The 19,438-nt window shown below is 33.3% G+C and overlaps 1 protein-coding gene across 1 annotated transcript in view; it reads right to left on the minus strand.

Moving 5' to 3' along the window:
* Window positions 1–1,665: 1,665 nt before the first annotated feature.
* Window positions 1,666–19,438, minus strand: part of LOC128011103 (copine-9-like) — a 39,286-nt gene continuing 21,513 nt past the window's right edge. The window contains exons 8-21 of the mRNA XM_052593191.1: window positions 17,987–18,050; window positions 15,570–15,673; window positions 14,135–14,239; window positions 12,620–12,661; window positions 12,347–12,422; window positions 11,717–11,770; window positions 11,553–11,614; window positions 9,873–9,919; window positions 9,545–9,726; window positions 8,187–8,314; window positions 6,186–6,288; window positions 6,027–6,084; window positions 5,869–5,942; window positions 1,666–4,745 (exon numbers count right to left, since the gene is read on the minus strand). Coding sequence (XP_052449151.1) covers window positions 4,563–4,745; window positions 5,869–5,942; window positions 6,027–6,084; window positions 6,186–6,288; window positions 8,187–8,314; window positions 9,545–9,726; window positions 9,873–9,919; window positions 11,553–11,614; window positions 11,717–11,770; window positions 12,347–12,422; window positions 12,620–12,661; window positions 14,135–14,239; window positions 15,570–15,673; window positions 17,987–18,050 — 1,282 coding nt within the window. The 3' untranslated portion in view covers window positions 1,666–4,562. The remainder of the gene's footprint in view (window positions 4,746–5,868; window positions 5,943–6,026; window positions 6,085–6,185; window positions 6,289–8,186; window positions 8,315–9,544; window positions 9,727–9,872; window positions 9,920–11,552; window positions 11,615–11,716; window positions 11,771–12,346; window positions 12,423–12,619; window positions 12,662–14,134; window positions 14,240–15,569; window positions 15,674–17,986; window positions 18,051–19,438) is intronic.

The raw sequence follows: 19,438 nt of genomic DNA on the forward strand, positions 1-19,438 counted from the left end.
AGGCAGATCGTTCCCGAGATGTTGAAAACAAAAGTTCAATAGCTGTGGCTTTAAAACAGGGAGGAATCATAAGATACACTCTTAAAAATAAAGGTTCCAAAAAGGAGCAGAAGAACCATTTATTGTTTCCCAAAGAACCTTTCCGTAAACCATTCTTAAATGAATCATTATTTTTTTATAGAGTGAAAGCATTTTAATAATCTAAATCTCCATTATTAAGAATCTTTTGTGCAATGGAACGTTTCTTCATGGAACCATAATAACAATAAAGGTTTTAAATGGGGGTTTTCATGGAGATGCCATAGAAGACCCATTCAGTGAACATTTTAATAATCCAATAAACATTTTCCACTATAAAGAACTTTTTGTGAAATGAAAAGATTTAATGGATGTTAAAAGTTCTTCATCAAACCATCGATGAAGTGCACTTTTAAAAATAAATGTTCTTTATTGGTATCAGTGGTTCCTTCTTCATTGCACAGAAGGTTCTTTATAGTGGAAAAAGGTTCTTTGAATTCTTAACATTACGAAAAAAATTATTTAAATATGTGTTCACTGTTTCTTTGGAGAATTTTTTTTTTTTTTTTTGTCGAACTTCGAACCTTTATATTTAAGAGTGGAGAAACCTACATGCTACCACATTTTTTGAAAATGAGGAAAACAATCATTTTGGAGCTTGACATTGTGGAGATTCTTATAAAAATCCCCTTCTGTGTTCCATTGCTTTGTAGCCACATGAAGGTGAGTAAATGATGGCAAAAGTTCCCTCATCTCAAATGTTCGTAACTGCAAGCCAACATGAGGACAGACGGTAAGTTCTGAAGAGATCTCCAGCGGATGTCAAGAGACCCTTGAGCGTCACACACAATCAACACTTCACACTGATCACCACTGAGACTCGTCCCCATAGCAAGATGAGCTGACTAATGCATGGTTTGCAATACAGTTCACTCTCAACCTACCATATAATGTAGTTTGGGAATGCAATGCAATGCTAAATAAACAAATGTAAACTATAATGTGCTTTGGTGTTTTTTTTAAGGCTGTTTAAGCTTTAGTAAAATGCTTTGTCATATTCACAAAGTACAACTTGTACAACCTCTTCTCAACTTTTACCTCTGCAAACTGTGACACATCCACCCCTTCCTACACACACGCAACTGGAGGGAATAAACAGTTATATATTCACCACCAGATGCCAGTCAGGAGCCTACATTAGAATTACAAAACATGAATACATGGTAAATAGAATCTAACATTTTGACTTAAATAGCTATTCAGTTGCTCTTCTATAATACTATGTTTGGTGACTATTCTACATTTACATTTATGCATTTAGCACACGTTTTTATCCAAAGCGATTTACAGTGCATTCAGGCTATACATTTTTTATCAGGATGTGTGTTCCCTGTGTGTTAAACAATCAGCCCATAAAAAAATATGTGGTTCAGATACAGAATTGATTACAATTCATGATCATGATTTACTCACCCTCAAGTCTTTCCAAACGTGCATTGTGTTATTTCTTGTGGGGAAAACAAAAGAAGTTCTGAAGAATGTCCTTGTTCTTCTTTTCCATGCAATTGCAATGAACGGGGATTGACAAGATTCACAAACGCACACCTCACATTCATCCTGTGAATAAGCATGACAAACTCTTCAGAAGTCAGCACTAGACGTTCATGCTTTATTAAAAACACGACAAGGAGATATAAAAGGAACATCTTTGCCTCACAATTTGATACACAGCATTGGCAGGAATGTTTTACATTGTAGCACTTTGGCACAAGCAGCTGTTTACTATAGCTGTCTTTACTATGAAACAAATAGCATTCAAATCTACGGTTCCGCAACAGTTAGAACATTTCCGATAGATTACTGTATAGGTAAATATGGAGAAAACGGTATTCAACATGAAAGTATCTGAGCAATATTTGATCTCAGCAACAAGGGTTGTGACGGAAATACACCCATAAATTGTAGTGAGATGCAATAATGCATGTCAAATGTTATTGCACTATTCATTATGTACAGCGAAATGAAAGAATGGAAAAAAATAATGAATGCTCCAATCTCGGCAAACATTCATTGAGACTACAGTCATTTTTGGAACAAAATTTGCAACATGGCAGTGCACGAAAGGTTGAATGTCAAGAAATGTCCAGGTCATGTGTCATCCCAAATTCAAAAAAGGGGGGGAGGCATTTGTCCATAAAATTTGTGCATTTTATGCACAAATGCTGACTACTACTGTATTTTTACTAATAAAATGTAATCATTTTATTGTTACACTCTTAAAAATAAAGGTTCCAAAAGGGGGGTTTCACAGCGATGCCATAGATGAACCAGTTTTGGTTCCCCAGAGAACCTTTCAGTGAACAGTTCTTAAAACAACCATTTTTCTTAGTGTGAAGAACATTTTTATAACCTAAAGAACCTTTTTTTCACTCTTAATAACCTTGGAAAGGGTTCCATGGTTGGTAAAGGTTCTTGGTGGAACCACTGATGCCAATAAAGAACTTTTATTTTTAAGAGTGTATAGCCGATAACCGATAAATCAAACCGATACCGATATTAAAATTCTTTATTTTGTCTAAAAACAAAAAATAAAGCACTTAAAAAAAGAAAAATATTTTAAATGCTACAAGTGAATTTAGGCATCGCAACATTCTAAACAACTATAATGTACAGTATTTAAAAAAAAAGTATATTTATTTTGATATTTGCTGAGGACATAACAGACAGATTATTGTTTACATTAGTGCTTTTAAATATAAAATTTAGATGAGCATTAGCAAAAACCAAAGACAATCGAAATGCAAAACAAAAAAACAATATATATGCAACATTAACCAATAAGTTATCAATATACAGTATAGTGCTAATTTAAATTATAAAGTATATTTTTAAAGTGCAATTTTATGTGTATATAATGTTTGCATTCAATGTATTGCATTTATGCTGACTTTAAAAAAATAATAATAATTGAGTCTAGACATTTTACAGTATTGAGAGTTTACAGTTATGAGAATGTGATAGGGAGAAATTCTGTTATAAAAATGTCACACTGCATGACATCTTAATGGTAATATTTTTTATTTTGGGGGTAAAATATGACCCAGACGTTTCTGTGTAAGATTCACCTGTAAAATCCCCCTCTTTTCCTGTCGTTCTGCTGATCACCTGATTTATCTTTCACGCCATGCACCTGCCTACTTCCTGTATCCATTAACCTCTGCTGATTACACCCTGGATATTTCTTCCCTCAGTCTTCCTCTCTCTGGTTGAATTGCACTGATTGGCACCTCTGTTTCTGCAAGTAATTAACTGCATCCACTCGAGGTGTGCGGAAGACTCCGGGTGCGTCGGTGTTCCCGCTCAGGCATCTGTTTTTCTGCCACAAGCAGCTATTTATTAGCTCCTTTCAAAATCGGGCACAGATTAGAAAATATTTACATACTCAAGAGTGTGCCAGCGCAACTAATTCAGCCAGTGAGAAAATGAAAAAATATCTTGGCCTAAGAAACTACGTGAAATCTAAAGATGATGATGTTAAAGGTGACCTGTGCATGCGTGGTTGGGTTTTACAGCGTACAGCACAGCCTACGTCTGTCTCTGCCGGGTGTAAGAACACACGGTCTCATGTTCCTGGGGACATTTCAGAATCAGAAATGTCCAGACGTTATTCCAACACAAAATAAAGGAGAAAGAACTAAATATGATATAATAAAGTCAGTCTAAAGTGTCTCTAAAGCTTTAAAAGGTCACAGAATACTAAACTGTACCATATTTGTGTTCCAACTACTGTAAATATTGAATTAAACCAATATAACAAAATAAAAATAATTATCATTAAACTTAATCAGGGCATAAATGGGGATTTTTTTTCAGCATTTAAACATATATAAGTATATAAAAATTGTGTCATATAAATTATAATTTATTTTAAATATTTAATTATTATAAAATTAAATAATTCTATGTGATACAATAGTTAGTTTTGTAACGTTTAACAGTTATAAAATACCAGAGTACTGATAAGTCTGATAATTTACTTTTCTTTCATTTCTCCTAGGCTACTTACAATGCATTAATTAATGTTCTTATTTTAAGTAATGAGAGATTTTAGAATTTGCGAATGAGAAAATAATGTCTTAAAGCAATACATTTCCATTAACTGAAATGGAATTCATTTATTTTATTTTATGTATTGCATTTCATGTAAAATTATATGCATATTTCATTGTTTTTACTAGTCTGCAGATTGTTTTAGAAAATATGACCCAGACATTTCTTGTCAGTAATTTCACCCTCTCTTTACTTCCACATTTTCCATTCCAAGGCAAGCAAAAACTGTTGTATTTTTGATTGATTGCTGGCTGATTATAAAGTATTACACCAGACACTTACATTAACATATTCCTGATTTCAGTTGATTATTATTGTAACTACATTATGTGCTACTGCTAACCGATGTAGAAAGTAAAAATGTGCGTCCCCGGTGACGGACCCGGGGGTTTCAGACGTGAACATATAGCTGTGGATAAAACACCGCTCTAGGATCAGAGGTGGACGTTTATCTGTGGTGTGGGAGATGGGGAGAGGGCTGGTCTGGGTTCAATGCCTCTGCTCTTCATGAACGACAGCAGCTGGTCGGGTATCTCGGCCAGGACATCCTTGGCCAGTCGGGCCATGCTGAGCACCTGGTTCCCGGATCGGTCGATGTAGTCTCGGAACGGCACAAACTAGAGAAATACAAAGATGAATCTTATTAAAAATTGCTTTTTAATAGCACTAAACAATTAAAGATAAGTGATAAAAAAGAAGAATAGAATAGAATAGAATAGAATAGAATAGAATAGAATAGAATAAAAAATATGTGGGAAAACAGTAATGTAAAATGACTAATAGTATTCACATAAAAAAATACATTTGTGCCTGTAAAGCTTTAAAAAAGTCATGGGATACCAAAGTTTTTAACTTACAGTAAAACCTCTTACTTTAATTACGTAGTTAAATATTATAAAAACAATGTAAAATCAAAATAGCTAAACTGATTATTAAATTTATTCATGGTATAAAAAAGGAATATATATATACATAATAAAATTAAAAATAACATAAAAATTATATAATATATCAAAACTACTTACTAATTATTTATTTATAAAAAAAATAAACTAATTTTAATACATAAATTATGTACGATTTAGTCTGGGCAAAAAGATTCTCATTTATTCAGTATGTTACTTCTCTTTTCTTTGCAATTAATTGTTACATCTACTAACAGTTTCTTCCAAAAAAAAAATCCATTGTACATTTTTCTTTCCTACTTTAGTAGCTTTTGTATAAATAAACAAATAAATGAATACAATTCTAAATTTAATCTAAATTATTTTTGTTAATTATTCTATTTCACAGACATAACTCCTAAATTTCTTGGTTCAGAATGTTCAGTACTAAAAAAAAAAAAAAAAAAAACATTTTGGTTTTATTTAAAAATTTCAATGTAAGTGGAAAAGCATATTAAAAATGACAAATTATATAATTTAAATAATGATTTAATATTATATTATCAATTATAAATATTTACAAATCCTATTGTTTTTTTTTAAACAATAACTTACATAACTAATAGTTTTCAAAACTATAAAATTGTTATTGTTTGACTTTTTGCCCTGAATGTTGTACTTTGCAAGTTTTAAAGCTTGAAAATATTAGAGTTTAAGTTTTAAAAAGAAAAAAAAAAATCAAGCAAGTGGTAAAATTCTAAATATTATATAACATTAAATAAAAAGGGAAAATCGTTCTTTTTTTCAGAAATAAAAAGACCAGAAGTACCACATAAAGATAGATAACATTATGTACCTGGACAATGTCTCTCTCAGCAACACGTCCCCTGGAGGACACCCTGACCTCATCTCCATCCAGCTCTTCCATTGCTGTTACATTAACACGAGAACAGTTACATCACATATTAGATTTTTATTTTGAGAGCATCTGTGTTTGCAGAGCCACAATCTCACCATCAAATTCAGCAGGGCCGACTCCAACAATAATGATGGACATGGGCAGAGACGCCGCCTGGAAACAGGGAAGGGGCAGCAGTATGTGACCAATGCCCTGCTAAAAAGATTCTTGTATTTACAGATCATTGGGAAAGTCTACAAGCAAAAATGACTCACGGTGACCACAGCTTCTCTAGTCTGTACCATGTCGGAAATGACACCGTCTGTGATGATCAGCAGCACGAAGTACTGAGAGCCATCTGTCACCTCTGACGCACACCTGAGGGTTTACAGAGTTAAACGCCTCTATATCCAAGCAAAACAAGAACATGCTTTTCAGAAACTGAAAATAATGCTACATAGTTGCACTAAAACTAGTCCATTTCAAAGCAGTTGCTATGGAATTATGGGTGATTTCTAACGGGTTAAAACAAATATTCGTATGCCATAGAAATGACTTGGGGTCACAAGAAAAAAAAATTAATAAGGGTCTGGTAACTATATGATTTAAAAAGCACTGCTAATAATTTGGAGATTCTGGATTTGTGTTACAGCATGTGGCTAGAAATAATCCTCATTATTTGATCTAAGCCTTTTCTTGAACTTTCCTTATTAAATCTGTCTGCTCCATCCAGTTCATCGACCCTAATAACCACCTCCAGATATTGTCTCAGTCCCGGCACGTAAGAAGTGGAGACTCACACCAACTCTGAAAAGCTGACCACGGCAGCAGCAGCCGATCAATATCTGCCTCTTAAAGCACCTCTGCACTTCTGGGAGTTTGATTTGCTTCAGATTGAGAGATTTAGCTGGATTTGAAAAAAGGCCTGAAACTGACAAGGCCAATTAAAAGCCTCTTCACATGTGTGTACGAGGTTTAGATCTTGTGTCATGTTGTGTGATGAGCGGCTCATGATATATGTGATATTTGAAGCAGATCAGAGATCTTTTTTTTTAGAACATTCTTGTTCTGTATCAAATGTAAAGAATACTAACTATCCATGTTTTCTGGTTTATTTTCATGATTAATTAAAATACTGGGCCTGGTTATATAATCACATTTCTGTGTAACACAGAAATAATTACTTTGAAATTACATTGTTGATAACATTTAAATTAATTCTGTTCAATTAAAAAATAAAGTAAACATTGCCAATTAAAATAAATTAGTTAATAAATAATATTCTGTATTTTTAATGCAATGAATTATTATTATTATTATTAACAATAATGAATTGTGGTTGTTGGATCAACCAATATTTTATATAATATTTCATCTATACTGTAAAAATAATGCTTAAAATGTTCTCATTTATTCAGTATGTTATGCATTATTGTTACATTAACTAACAATTTCTGAGAGAAAAACTAATTAATAAAAAAAAATTAAATTGTTTCCAAAATTATAAAAAAAAAAAAAAACATAGTTCCAAAAGTGTGTTAAACTACAATATTTTTTTTCCATTGTCAATCTTTCATCCCTACTTAAGTAGATATTTTAAAAATAAATAAATCAATACAATTCCAATTTTAATCAGAATTATTTTAAATATTCTATATCACAGAAATTTGTCCTAAATGTCTTTCTGTTCTATATCTTTAATTTTCACACAACCATTTCGTACCAGTATCTGAGCCTTAAAATTAACCTGGTTATTTTTGCTTCTGTACTCGTGACACTCTTCATATTTGAAATAGTTCAAACTCTCATTCATGCTGTGATATTTTAATTTTTAATGTTATTGTGCTCGTGGCATCACATCACAACCATACTAATTTATAAATGACCCATTTTTGCAGCTCAGCTTCAGTAAATAATAATCGCTGAGCGAGAGGATTGTGTTGCGAGTGCTGCCTTCATAGTATCACACAAAAACCCTGAAAAATCCTGTTTTCCATGATGTGTCCCTTTAAAAGAAGTTCTTTTTTCCAGCGTGGTAAACATCAGACCTGGACTGCATCTGAGCAGCAGGTTCACTGAGTGAAGTGTTAGTCAAGCGCAGGTTTCTGGAGGAGTCTTTGGAGCGTGTGTGCGCGAAAGTGCATTTGTGTGGAGAGAGGACAGGCTTTCGAGTGAATAACAAGTGGATAGTGACAGGAAGGAGTTCAGCTCGCAGGGGTGAGAGACAGATAGAGAGCTCAACCTGGTGTCAATTGCAGGAGAACTGTTTAGCTTACTGTGCCACCTGGTTGATGACAGGGGCAAAGTTGGTGGGGCCGTAGAGCTGCACTTTCCGGAGACAGTCATAGTACGCCTCCAGCACGCCTTCGATGCCGACGCAGTTTGCATTCTCACAGTCGGAGTTCTACGAGGTCAGAATACACACGTGTTCAAAAGAGCTCCACAAGTTCATATATAACACATGAGGAATAACGCCAGTCATTTCCGACTTATTCATACTGGACTGAGGCATATTTTATATTGTTATATGCTATGTCCAAAGCTAAAAATGCACAACAGCATAGTTTAGCTTTGATAATGGATAATAATAAGTAAAATGCTGTCACAATGTTTTTTTCCAAACCTTCCTTAATTCAAAGTAAGATATTTTAACTGTTCTTGTTTACATAGTTAAAGTCAACAGGGTCCAATGTTGCCTATTTTAGAAGAAAAGATTGCAAAGAAAAAGTCAATAAATTTTTCATAAATTAACATTTTGTTATTGTATGTGTTTTTAACCCATTAATGACTAATGTATAATATTTTATTTTTATTTTTATTATCAACATGATCAAAACGTCGCTAAAAACCTGTTCTACACAATCTACTAAACATTTTTAGCAAGTACTTTTAGTCTCAGTCTTAAACCGTCCACCTTCAGGTTGTGTGTTTTGTCTGTGAAATCTTTAGTAATTTTTATAAAGTGAATGTAAGAATAATTTTCATACTGTTAGTGATATTTCAAGATGAATACTTACTTGGCTAAAACAACTTAGGTTTGCTTGATTATTCATACATAATTTTTTTTCTTTTTTTTTATCATGTTGAAATGTGAGCATCAAATATGATAATTCAGGTCTTTGAGGAATGATTATTTGCACACCTTTCAGTCATAATTACATTATGCATTAATTTCACCTCCACAATAAAAACTGCAGCTTTTGTTCATAAGACAAAGGTTTTAAATAACATCTTACTAAGACATATTATTGGAAAATACAGACTGACAAAAATGCATTTCATGCAAATAGTCTTTTATACTGTTATTTTATATACTGTTATATTAGCAACCGCAACAAATTGTATATTTTTGCAGTTTTGGCCTCTTAATAAGACTGAGGTGCTTCTTTCTGAGCTCTATAGTCTCCCATATCATATATATACATCAGTAATAAAAGCCTGATGTATTAAATATTACACAATATTATATTAAATATGTTATATTTAGTCTAAAGGTTCAAAAACGGTTCATTTATTATATATATATATATATATATATATATATATATATATATTTTTTTTTTTTTTCCTAACTATGATTTCATATGTCAGGCTTTCCAGGGTTAATGATGGCTCTTTTCAAGCTGTTACTCACCAGGGGAAAAGCATGAGAGATCTTGCCATCAGGAGGGAGTTTAGCTCCAAAGCCGTAGGCAGGGAAGAGTTTGTCACTGTCATAATCCTGGACGATCTCCCCCACGGCTTTAAGGGCCATGGCGTATGCGTTCAGCTGATACGGGTTCATGTAGTGGAGCGAGGTCGGCTGAGATGGGTTTCCTGCGTTCAGGAATCAATCAATACAAGACACAAGAGCAAAGACATCCTGGTCACTTACATCACCGCCGAGCTGTAAATCTGAAACAGACATGAGACAATCGCATGCCTCACAAACACAAATGCTTATGTAATGAAGATGGTCTTACCATTAGAGGCGGTGAAGTCTATGGCTACAGTGAAGTTGAGCTGTGTTCTGTTTTCAACATTGAAAAGAATCACAGTCAGAAGTTTGTAACTAATGCAGTTCATATGGATACTTAATATGAAATGCTATATTACATGTGCAGGGTGTGTAAATGTTTTGCTGATGCATATTACTGATGCAAATCTTTTTTTATTTTTCTTTTTTAGAAAAGAAAGTAAAGACATTTATTATCTTACAAAAAAAACTGCAAAATGTAAAAAAAAAAAAGTATTTAAAAAAAAAAAATGCTAATCCTATTCATCAAAGAATTTTAAAGAAAAAAAGATCCTGAAAGGATCATGTGATACTGATGACTGAAGATGTAGTGCTTCAAGTAATGGCTGCTGAATTTTTTAACTTTGCCAGTAAATGACATGTTAAAATATATAAAATAAAAAAATATATAAAATAAATATGTATCAAATTTATATAGTGGTGTATACAAAGTCTACTAGTTAAATTGCTTATTTATTTATTTAATTATTTATTCATTGCATTTTATATGCAATTATTGATTGATTGATTGATTGATTGATTGCAAAAACTGAATTGAAAAACAGAAGATCTTAGCATTTATTTGGTCTCCATTTAGTTTTAATAACAGTAGCACACAAGCCAATAAGAACAAACCTAACACATATTATTCATACTTCAAAAGTAGCAAGACACCTGACCTTTAGCACAAAGGAGTTTGCAAACTCAATGTCACACATTTGATTAGTAACCTAGAAATAGTCCAGAGTCCAAATATCTCCTATTCTCTTGAATTCATTTGCATCGTAATTACTTTGCTAAATGTTCAAAGTACTAACACTTTGTTTATTTCAAGGTTTCAATTTAATTGATTTTCAGCTTGGAGCTTTTGGATGACACTGTATATGCAAATTTTTTATAGTCAAAATTAAAAAAAATTATTTTGAATAATCTGAGCAAATTATCAAATTGCTTCTAATCTATACATGTTAAATCATTCAATCAATTAAAAAAGAAACACTTGTTTTTATTTAAATTAAACAAATACATGTTGTTGTTTTTTTTATCAAGGTCCAGCTGCAATTAAAAGGCAAGCATATGGTATGATATACTGAATCACTGCCTTGATTTCAGAGTCTGAATTATTATTATTATTATTATTATTATGGCTGTCAGTTGATTAGATACTGTATGTGTTTCTTACTCATTATTTACTGCCTGCTCTCAGTAAGCATGGCTTGGGGAACAAAGTTTCTTGCTGGATACTTTCAAAAACATGAAGGCTTGAATGCTTGCATGGCTCCAATTATGGAATGTATGTAAGTGACATTGTGTCAGTCTTTGCATTAAAAAAAAAACTATCACCTTAAATTAATGCATCATAATAACAGCCCTAATATTTTACAATGATCCATTAAACTATTTGACCATTACTGGGTTTAGCCTTGAAGCACATACCCAGAAAAATAAATGGTAAGTGAGCTGCCCTAAAGGCTCAATGACATTAAGATCCACTCTGGTTTATTGGTATTGTCTTGAAGTTATTCAGATTGACTAATCACAATTCCATGAAAGGTTTCCATGCACGGTTATTCCAGCTGCTCTCTAACCAGTAAATCTGCATCTTTCTCCAGCCTAATTTATCCAGGGACTTTTAAGGGGCACTCACCCGCCTCGAATGAAGTCCACAAATGTGTGCTCCGATTCGACTTTGAAGGACAAAAGTGTTACCTAGAGAGAGTGAAAGAGAGAAAGAGAGGAGAGATAATGGAAGTCATTATGAAAATGCATCAGACGAGGAGAGCGCTTGACAGGTAATCCATTCACACGTACCGTGCCAGAGTTGACATATTTCTTTTTCCTCCCTTTCTTCTTGGGATTCAGAACCTGAAAGAAACAAAAAGACACCCATCAAGCAAGGCTGAAAGAAATATGACATTTAACTGAAGTGTCCTCAATCTGTTTTTTTTTTCTCTTATGATTCATGAAACATTTTTGACACTTCACGAATACAGCCCACGTTGTTGTCCCTTTACTTTTTTGGAGGCATCAGAAGCACGTTTTATTTATTTATCTATTAATTTAACTATGTTAGATCAACAGTTATTGAACATAAAAACTATCATTATATGAAAAGTAACTGGTTTTCAACAAATTGTAAATTCAACAATTTACTGTATCTGTTGTATGAAATTGAAAATCAAACAACATTGAATTAATTTATATTCAAATTTATATTCGTAAAAAACTACTTTAACAAAGTTCTAAAACACAGTATTTAGCTGTGTCCCACCATTTATGCACATACAAACAACACATGCAAAAATAAACCAACTCTTTTCACTTTTTAAGATTTGCAAGTCTAATTTTCTTTCTTTTTAAATTACTCTAAAAGAGCAGAATTTTTTTGCCAGAACTCAAAATTGATTTGCACAAAATAAAAACAAATTTGCACAAAATTACCTCATAAACATTGAATTGGCTCTGCCCACGAGACAGCTCTCTATAGCTGGTCGTAAACTCTCCGATGAAGTCATGACTGTAGAAAAATCAAAGCGTTTACTTGAGCGAGGAATATTCACTGAGCATTGCACAAGCGTGCTGAGAAGAAATCATTTTGGCTAATGAAAATTTGACTCGAGTCATTCTTGTTATGCAGGATAATTTATGTATTCATAAACACAATATTTACTACCCACGAGGGAGAACACAAGCAAGCCATGAAGAACAGCGTACCTGCCATCTCTGTCCCAGTCATAAACATCAACCTTCACTGTTCTGGAGAGATCACAAACAAATCAAACCGCACAGCAAGTCAATATCTAAAATGAAGTGCAGACAGCCTGAATTTTCTCTAAAGGTCAGAGTGTGACAGCAGCCTGGTGAGTCCACAGAGCCAGTCCAAAATAAGACCAGCACGGGCCGCTGTCTCACTCCAGCTGACTGCTGGGATCATTCCGACCGCCGCCGAGACACAGCTGCCTGCTTCCACAGCTCAGAGCTCGCTACACAGGTCTGAGAGATGCTTTAAAGGTGCAACTAAAAATCACCTGCTCTCAAGAAGCATAGACTCCTAACAAAAAGATTATTTACTGTACATGTTACGGACATAAATAAAAATGTACTGGCCCTAAGAATGCACTCAAGAATCTAAAGCATATCATATATTATATATAAATATAGCATATAATATATTCATCGTATTAGGACTGTCAAAATTATGCACCAATGCATATTTAAAATGTTTCAGTAAAAAAACACAAATTTTGTCAACAAATGGCATTTCTTATTAAATAAAGTAATTTCTTATTTATCAGGGTTATGTCATTACTTGAAATAAAATAAACAACCAAAAATAAAGTATAAAAAAAAAAAACATTTTATTCCAGCTAGTTGCCAAGGCATCATTTTTTAATTTTAATTTAGTTTAACTTGATGTGCTAAATGACTAAATCTAAAAACGTATAAATAAAAATGTATATAAACTACATAGATATATATATGTATATAAACAAAACTACTAAATATTACAAAAACACATCCTAGTTACAATTTTTTTAAATGATGTTTACATTTGAAATGAAAACAGAAAAAAAAACTGATTCAAACTACTTATAAAAACTATAATAATATCTCAATGATATACTAAAATAACCCTGTTATGGAAAACATGTTTATAAACCAAACCCAGAACGGAAGTTTAACAAAAGTCATTTGCATTCTTCATGTGGTGAATTTTAATTATCATCAAACCTCAAGAAGACTAATGCACAGGGTAGCAGCAGAAACATCTGTTATGAAAGATTAAGTCTATAAAGTAGAGAAAGTATCAAGTTTTAAAATCTAATTCTTTCAGATTTGCCACTCCGATGTGTTATGAGAACAATAATTATACATTATTTAGTTTTCTTTCCTGAAAGGTTAACTGAATGCATTAACTAGGAATTACATTATTTAAAAAAAATTAATTAATTAATTGATTGACAGCCCTAATATTTTTGTTAAGCATTAACCCTTACATATTTTAAGTGAACAAGAAAAGCTAACTAATATGTATATATATATATTAAGTGAAACAAGTGAATATTTAACAACTGGTATTTTCCCCGGAAAACATGAGTCAATTAATGATTCACAGCAAGACCTGAGTATTGATTAAGAAAGTTAATATAGTGAAAAAAAGACTTCAACATTAAAAAAAAAAGAAAAAGATGTCAACATTAAGTAGGCATGCAGCAGGGTTATACTCACCTGTCATAGTCTCCGTTACACAGAGCTCGCACCGGGATGGTGAAGGGCTGCCACACGGGGTTCAAAGTATTCTTTATCACCTCTGTTTTGTGACAGATAGTGAACCTACAAAAGAGCCAAATCAAAAAGGAAATCTTACTTAAAGGCTTGTTATGACACCTGTACACTTTTCTTTGAGGAAATATGTTTGAAAACGAATACCAACCAAATACAGCGAAACATCAATAAAAGTGGTTATCATCAAGAGCAGCTCATGGTGGGCATGAAGAGCCTCTTGGGTTTCACAACACTACCATAACCCTCTGTTATCAGTCAAGTGAGCCAACACTTATGGATCATTTTGACTTTTATGGGGTTTTATGTTCGGTCTAGAAACATTTAGCTAATATCAATAAAGCAATAAATCCTCACTATACCATGTTTCTTCTTTCAGGACAGTTGCCAAAAAAAGATTTAACCATGTCAGTCAACACAAAGCAGTGTTGTACTGGTTGTTTAATTTCTTTTCATGTTTTGAGCTGGATAAGAAAGTAAGTTATACAGCTTTGTAATGATGATGGTGAATAAATGACAATAAAGTTATACTTTTTGTTTGAATTGTGCATTTAAGGAGCTTTTTGTACCTGATCTCACCCTTAAAATGACTTTTGTTGGTGTGATTTAATGCAGTAGTTAGGCTGATCTTTTTTTTTTTTTTACTTTAATAAAAAATTAATTACTTTAGGTTACCTGACACAAGCGAATGTTGCATCATGCCTGGTTACTAGGGCATGTTGTTAAAGGAATAGTTTACCAAAAAAATGAAAGGCCTTTCATGATGTAGATGAGCTTGTTTCTTCATCAAAACACATTTGGAGAAATGTATCACTACATCACTTGCTCAGCAATCCTTTGCAGTGAATGGGTGCCGTGAGAATGAAAGTCAAAACAGGTGATAAAAACATCACATTCCAAAAGTAATTCACATGACTCAAGTCCATCAATTCTTGTGAAATGAAAAACTGCATGTTTGTAATAAACAGATCCATCAACACATTTTTAACTTTAAACCATTGCTTCCAGCTAAATATGAGTCGTCCTCTTATAATACTGATTTCTAATGTGAAAAAAGTTGTCTCGTATGAATCATGAGAGAAACATGCACAGATCAAGCACTGTTTACAAGTAAAACAGTCCAAAACAGTTCCAAACAAATATGTTGGTGGGTTTTGATGTGCCTTTCTTGCTAGAGGAAGCATTATTTTGAATTACGGATTCAGATTTTGGCGAGAAGTGTCAGTTTAAAGTTAAAATTCCATAACGATGGATTTATTTCATTTATAACATGCAGCTTTTCTCTTCAAAATATCTCCAAATCTGTTTCCGAAGAAGAAACAAACACATCTATATCTTAAATGGCCTGAGTAAATGTATTCCTTTAGCCGCTCATACTCACGTGCCGTCTTCATTGCTGCGGTAAAACACCAGGAAAGGATCAGACTTCCCGAAGAAATCCTTCTTATCCAACTTGTTAGCACAGAGCTGCATGGTTGCAATGTCCTGGTATAAAACATTCGATTATTTCGGGATAGAAGGGAATAGAACATACCAAAAACAAACAAAGTTCACAAACAAGCAAAGAAAACACATGCACCCCTGACACAGAATCTCCAATACCAGCACTATTACATCCAACGATGCATTTTAATCGCTGGCCTCAGTTAACATCTCTCCAGAGCAGGAGTTCAAGGCAAGATACTAGGACAAGAAATCAATTCCACAGAGAGGATGCACTTGTGTAAGAAGAGAATTGGTTCATACATATTAATGTTGAGCGGAGGTCTCCAGTGTTTAGCTATTTATTGGTGCGGTTCTCTTCAGAATACCAGATCTCTAGGGAGACCCTCAAGACCAGGAAGGAAGTCACGCATGCAACAGATTTAATTGGATCTTGATCGAGAGAGAATGTCTAGGGAGCACTCAAGGAACTACGGTCTGGGTGTCACACTGGACAGATAGCTCATCTGCCTTTTAAAGCATCCATCTCTCTTGGGAAAACTGAAGCTGTGTTTGAGGTGAACTGTCACGGCTTTCTGCCAAACACTTCCTGTAGCTACATGAGGGACAAAATTGAATATATATACATAATTTCTGTCATCTGAAATGATATTTATGTGATTTTATGAACTGGCCCAGGGCACTGAAACTGTCAAGTTGTGAGTGGAATGACTGAAAAGAGATGGACGGTTTAACAGTTATTAACACGGACAGGTCAAAATAGTCAGCCAAATGCTAAATTTGCATTTTCAAGTCTACAAGGATGAAATGTGTGAGGGAAACACACATTTTTTATTTAATTTTATATTTACTTTACATTTCTGCCATATGGACATCAACTTGAGATAGTCACCACATAAGCTAAATATAATGTAGAAACTTTCATTTTCTGTAAAGCTGCTTTGTAACAAATTGCATCATAAAAAGCTTTATACAAATAAACTTGAACTGAATTGAACTGAATTTACCTGCATATATAAAGATACACTACTGTTCAAATGTTTTGAGGTTAGTCAAATGTATTGTTTCTCCAAGGCTGTATTTATTCGATCAAAAATGTATTTCAATTTAGATTAATTGTTTTACTTACATTTATTTTAAAATGTAATAAATTAATGTGATGCAAAGCTTCATTGTCAGCTTCATTCCTCCAGTCTTCAGTGTCACGTGATTCTTCAGAAACATTTAATATGCTGATCTGCACCTCAAGAAACAGTTCTTACTATTATCAAATCTGAAACCAGTTCTGATTGCCTAATGTTTTTGAAAAATCATAATACGGTATATTCAGGATTCTTTGATTAACAGAAAGTTAAAAAAAACAGCATTTATATTAACTATAAATATTTTGTAACATTACACAGTAGATGTTTTTAATGTCACTTTTGATAAATTTAATGCATTCTTGCAGAATAAAAGTTTTCAAAACAAGAAAAGTCCTCCCAACCCAAACATCTGTACAGTGTTTAAACTGTACATAAATGATAATTCTCATTATTTTAAACAAACATACAGAAAAGTGCTACAACATTTGTACTTCCACGATGTATGAATACTTTAATAAAGATCGAACAATATATGTCATTATATCATAACAATTATGCACTACAAGCTTCCTTTCCATTTAACAAAATGTAAGATTGTTTTTTTAATCAACAAGCAGCAAATTAATGTGCAAAAATACTTTAATCAATAAAATAAAATATATCTATCATTTATTTATTTGTTGTTTGCTTAACAGTAAAATGAACTGGGCAGGAAAAGTGCTAATTTTCTTAAAAAATAATGTAATGCAAAGTAAATGTAACGCTCCTACAAACCTTCTTTTATTTAAACAAAATTTAACGTTTGATTTTTTTTTTTTTTATCAACAGAGTAAATTAAAGTGCAACAAATGCTTAAATCCATAAATATATATTTAATCTTTTAAATAAAATATATAATTTTAGCATTGATGTGAATTGAAGTCCTACAAGCTTCCTTTACTTTAAGCAAAATTTATTTTATACATTTGGATTCTGATTTTGCTATGGAAATTTGCCCCGTGATAAAATATCACATGTGCTTGACAGTTTTCATGAGATCCATTCGTTCACTCGAGCGACTCCAGAGAGAGATCCATGGTGGATTAACCTGGTAAATCTAGATATGTATTCCTTTTTCTGTCTTTCTGTGCCTAATCTTAGCAAAAATGCAAAAAAAGCACACAAAAACCTTCACCACTGATATTTAAATACAATGCCTTAGGCATTCAGCTTGATGAAAGACTGTAGAGTCAGACTAAGTGTGTGTGCATGAGGATGGTTTTGTACTGACCCGACAATTGCTGAGTTCCTCAGCTGTGAAGATAATGCTCCCGCATTTCTTCCCAGGAATACCCCTTGAGAAAAGATAGATGAATGCTTTTAAACTTTCAATAAAATGTGGGGTAACGTTTTTAAAGACAAGAGTTCAAGTCAACCCCTCATAAAGACTGGCACAGTTCTAAGCGCACTGCGAGCCCACTCAAAATCAGGACAAATAAGACGACTCCATTTTTGGACTCAAAATGAGATAGTTGCTCGAGCGCTTTTTGCTGCTAAGAGCTTTCTGCGGAACAATTCGATTGCACTGCCGGTAATGGTGGGCCACTTCAGTCACTGAATAGCCCACATCGAACCTCTGAAAAGAACATGATTCACCTGAAAAGAGGGAAAGTGTGGGGAATGAGGGGGAAAAGGTGACGAGGGTTAGCTAGAAAAAAGATTAAAGGCTGAGGACTGAAAGACTGCGTGAGGGAAAAGAGAGAGATTCGGAAGCAGCAAAGTGATGGAACATAAACACAGTTTGATTTTGGAAGTTAATAAGTGAAGTTCACAAACCATTTTGCATTGTGCATTGCATGAAAGAAGTCTCATATGCTCACCAAGGCTGCATTTATTTGATCTACAATATATTAGAAACACTAATAATGTGACATATTTACTTTAACTTATATATATACATATATATATTACAATAGAAAACATATTTTACATTGTAATACTATTTTAGAGCGCAATTGCTTTTATTGTATTTTTGATCAAATAAATATAGCCTTGGTTAGAATAAGTGCAAAACATTACAAAATATGAATTATTCCAAATTTTTACTTGTATATCTATAAGGAATTGATAGGTTTATGAAAACCAAGTCCTGAAAAATAGAGCTGGGTGACGTTAGCTGAAAAGGAAAAACTTCTTTTTATAACATGCAGCGATGAATCGTTTAAAATAACATTAGGAACATCCATTAACAAGGCAAATAGAGTGAATTTTGATTTCATGCTGACTCTAAGTGGAAATGAGGCTTATGCACAAAACATATCCAATACATAATGGAGTCTGGGTAGTCTTGAATATATATGTGTCATAAAATTACAAAATGAGATGATTGATTCCAGTGCCAAAGATCTGTCTCCATGGCCACAGACACTCTTTCATCATTTTTAAACCCCATTCTAAGTGGTCTCACGCCATCTTTGCATTTGATTGGCTTAAATCAGATTCCCATGGGAACAAATATCACCACAACAGCTGAGTGACAGGTTAGCTTGATACTTTAGTACAGCCTTTGACCCTCCATCTATTCACACACACATACGTGCATAAACTCACAATACCATGCACACCTGACCACCCGCAGGCTAGAAATCCAGTTAAAGCTCAATGATGCCAGATAGGAATTTCGACTGAAGGACATCTAAGACAGACAAACATCCCACCACGCTTCTCATCTGCCCCCTCCTGA

The sequence above is a fragment of the Carassius gibelio genome, chromosome B23 (genome assembly GCF_023724105.1).
Source record: "Carassius gibelio isolate Cgi1373 ecotype wild population from Czech Republic chromosome B23, carGib1.2-hapl.c, whole genome shotgun sequence".
Classification (NCBI taxonomy): domain Eukaryota; kingdom Metazoa; phylum Chordata; class Actinopteri; order Cypriniformes; family Cyprinidae; genus Carassius; species Carassius gibelio.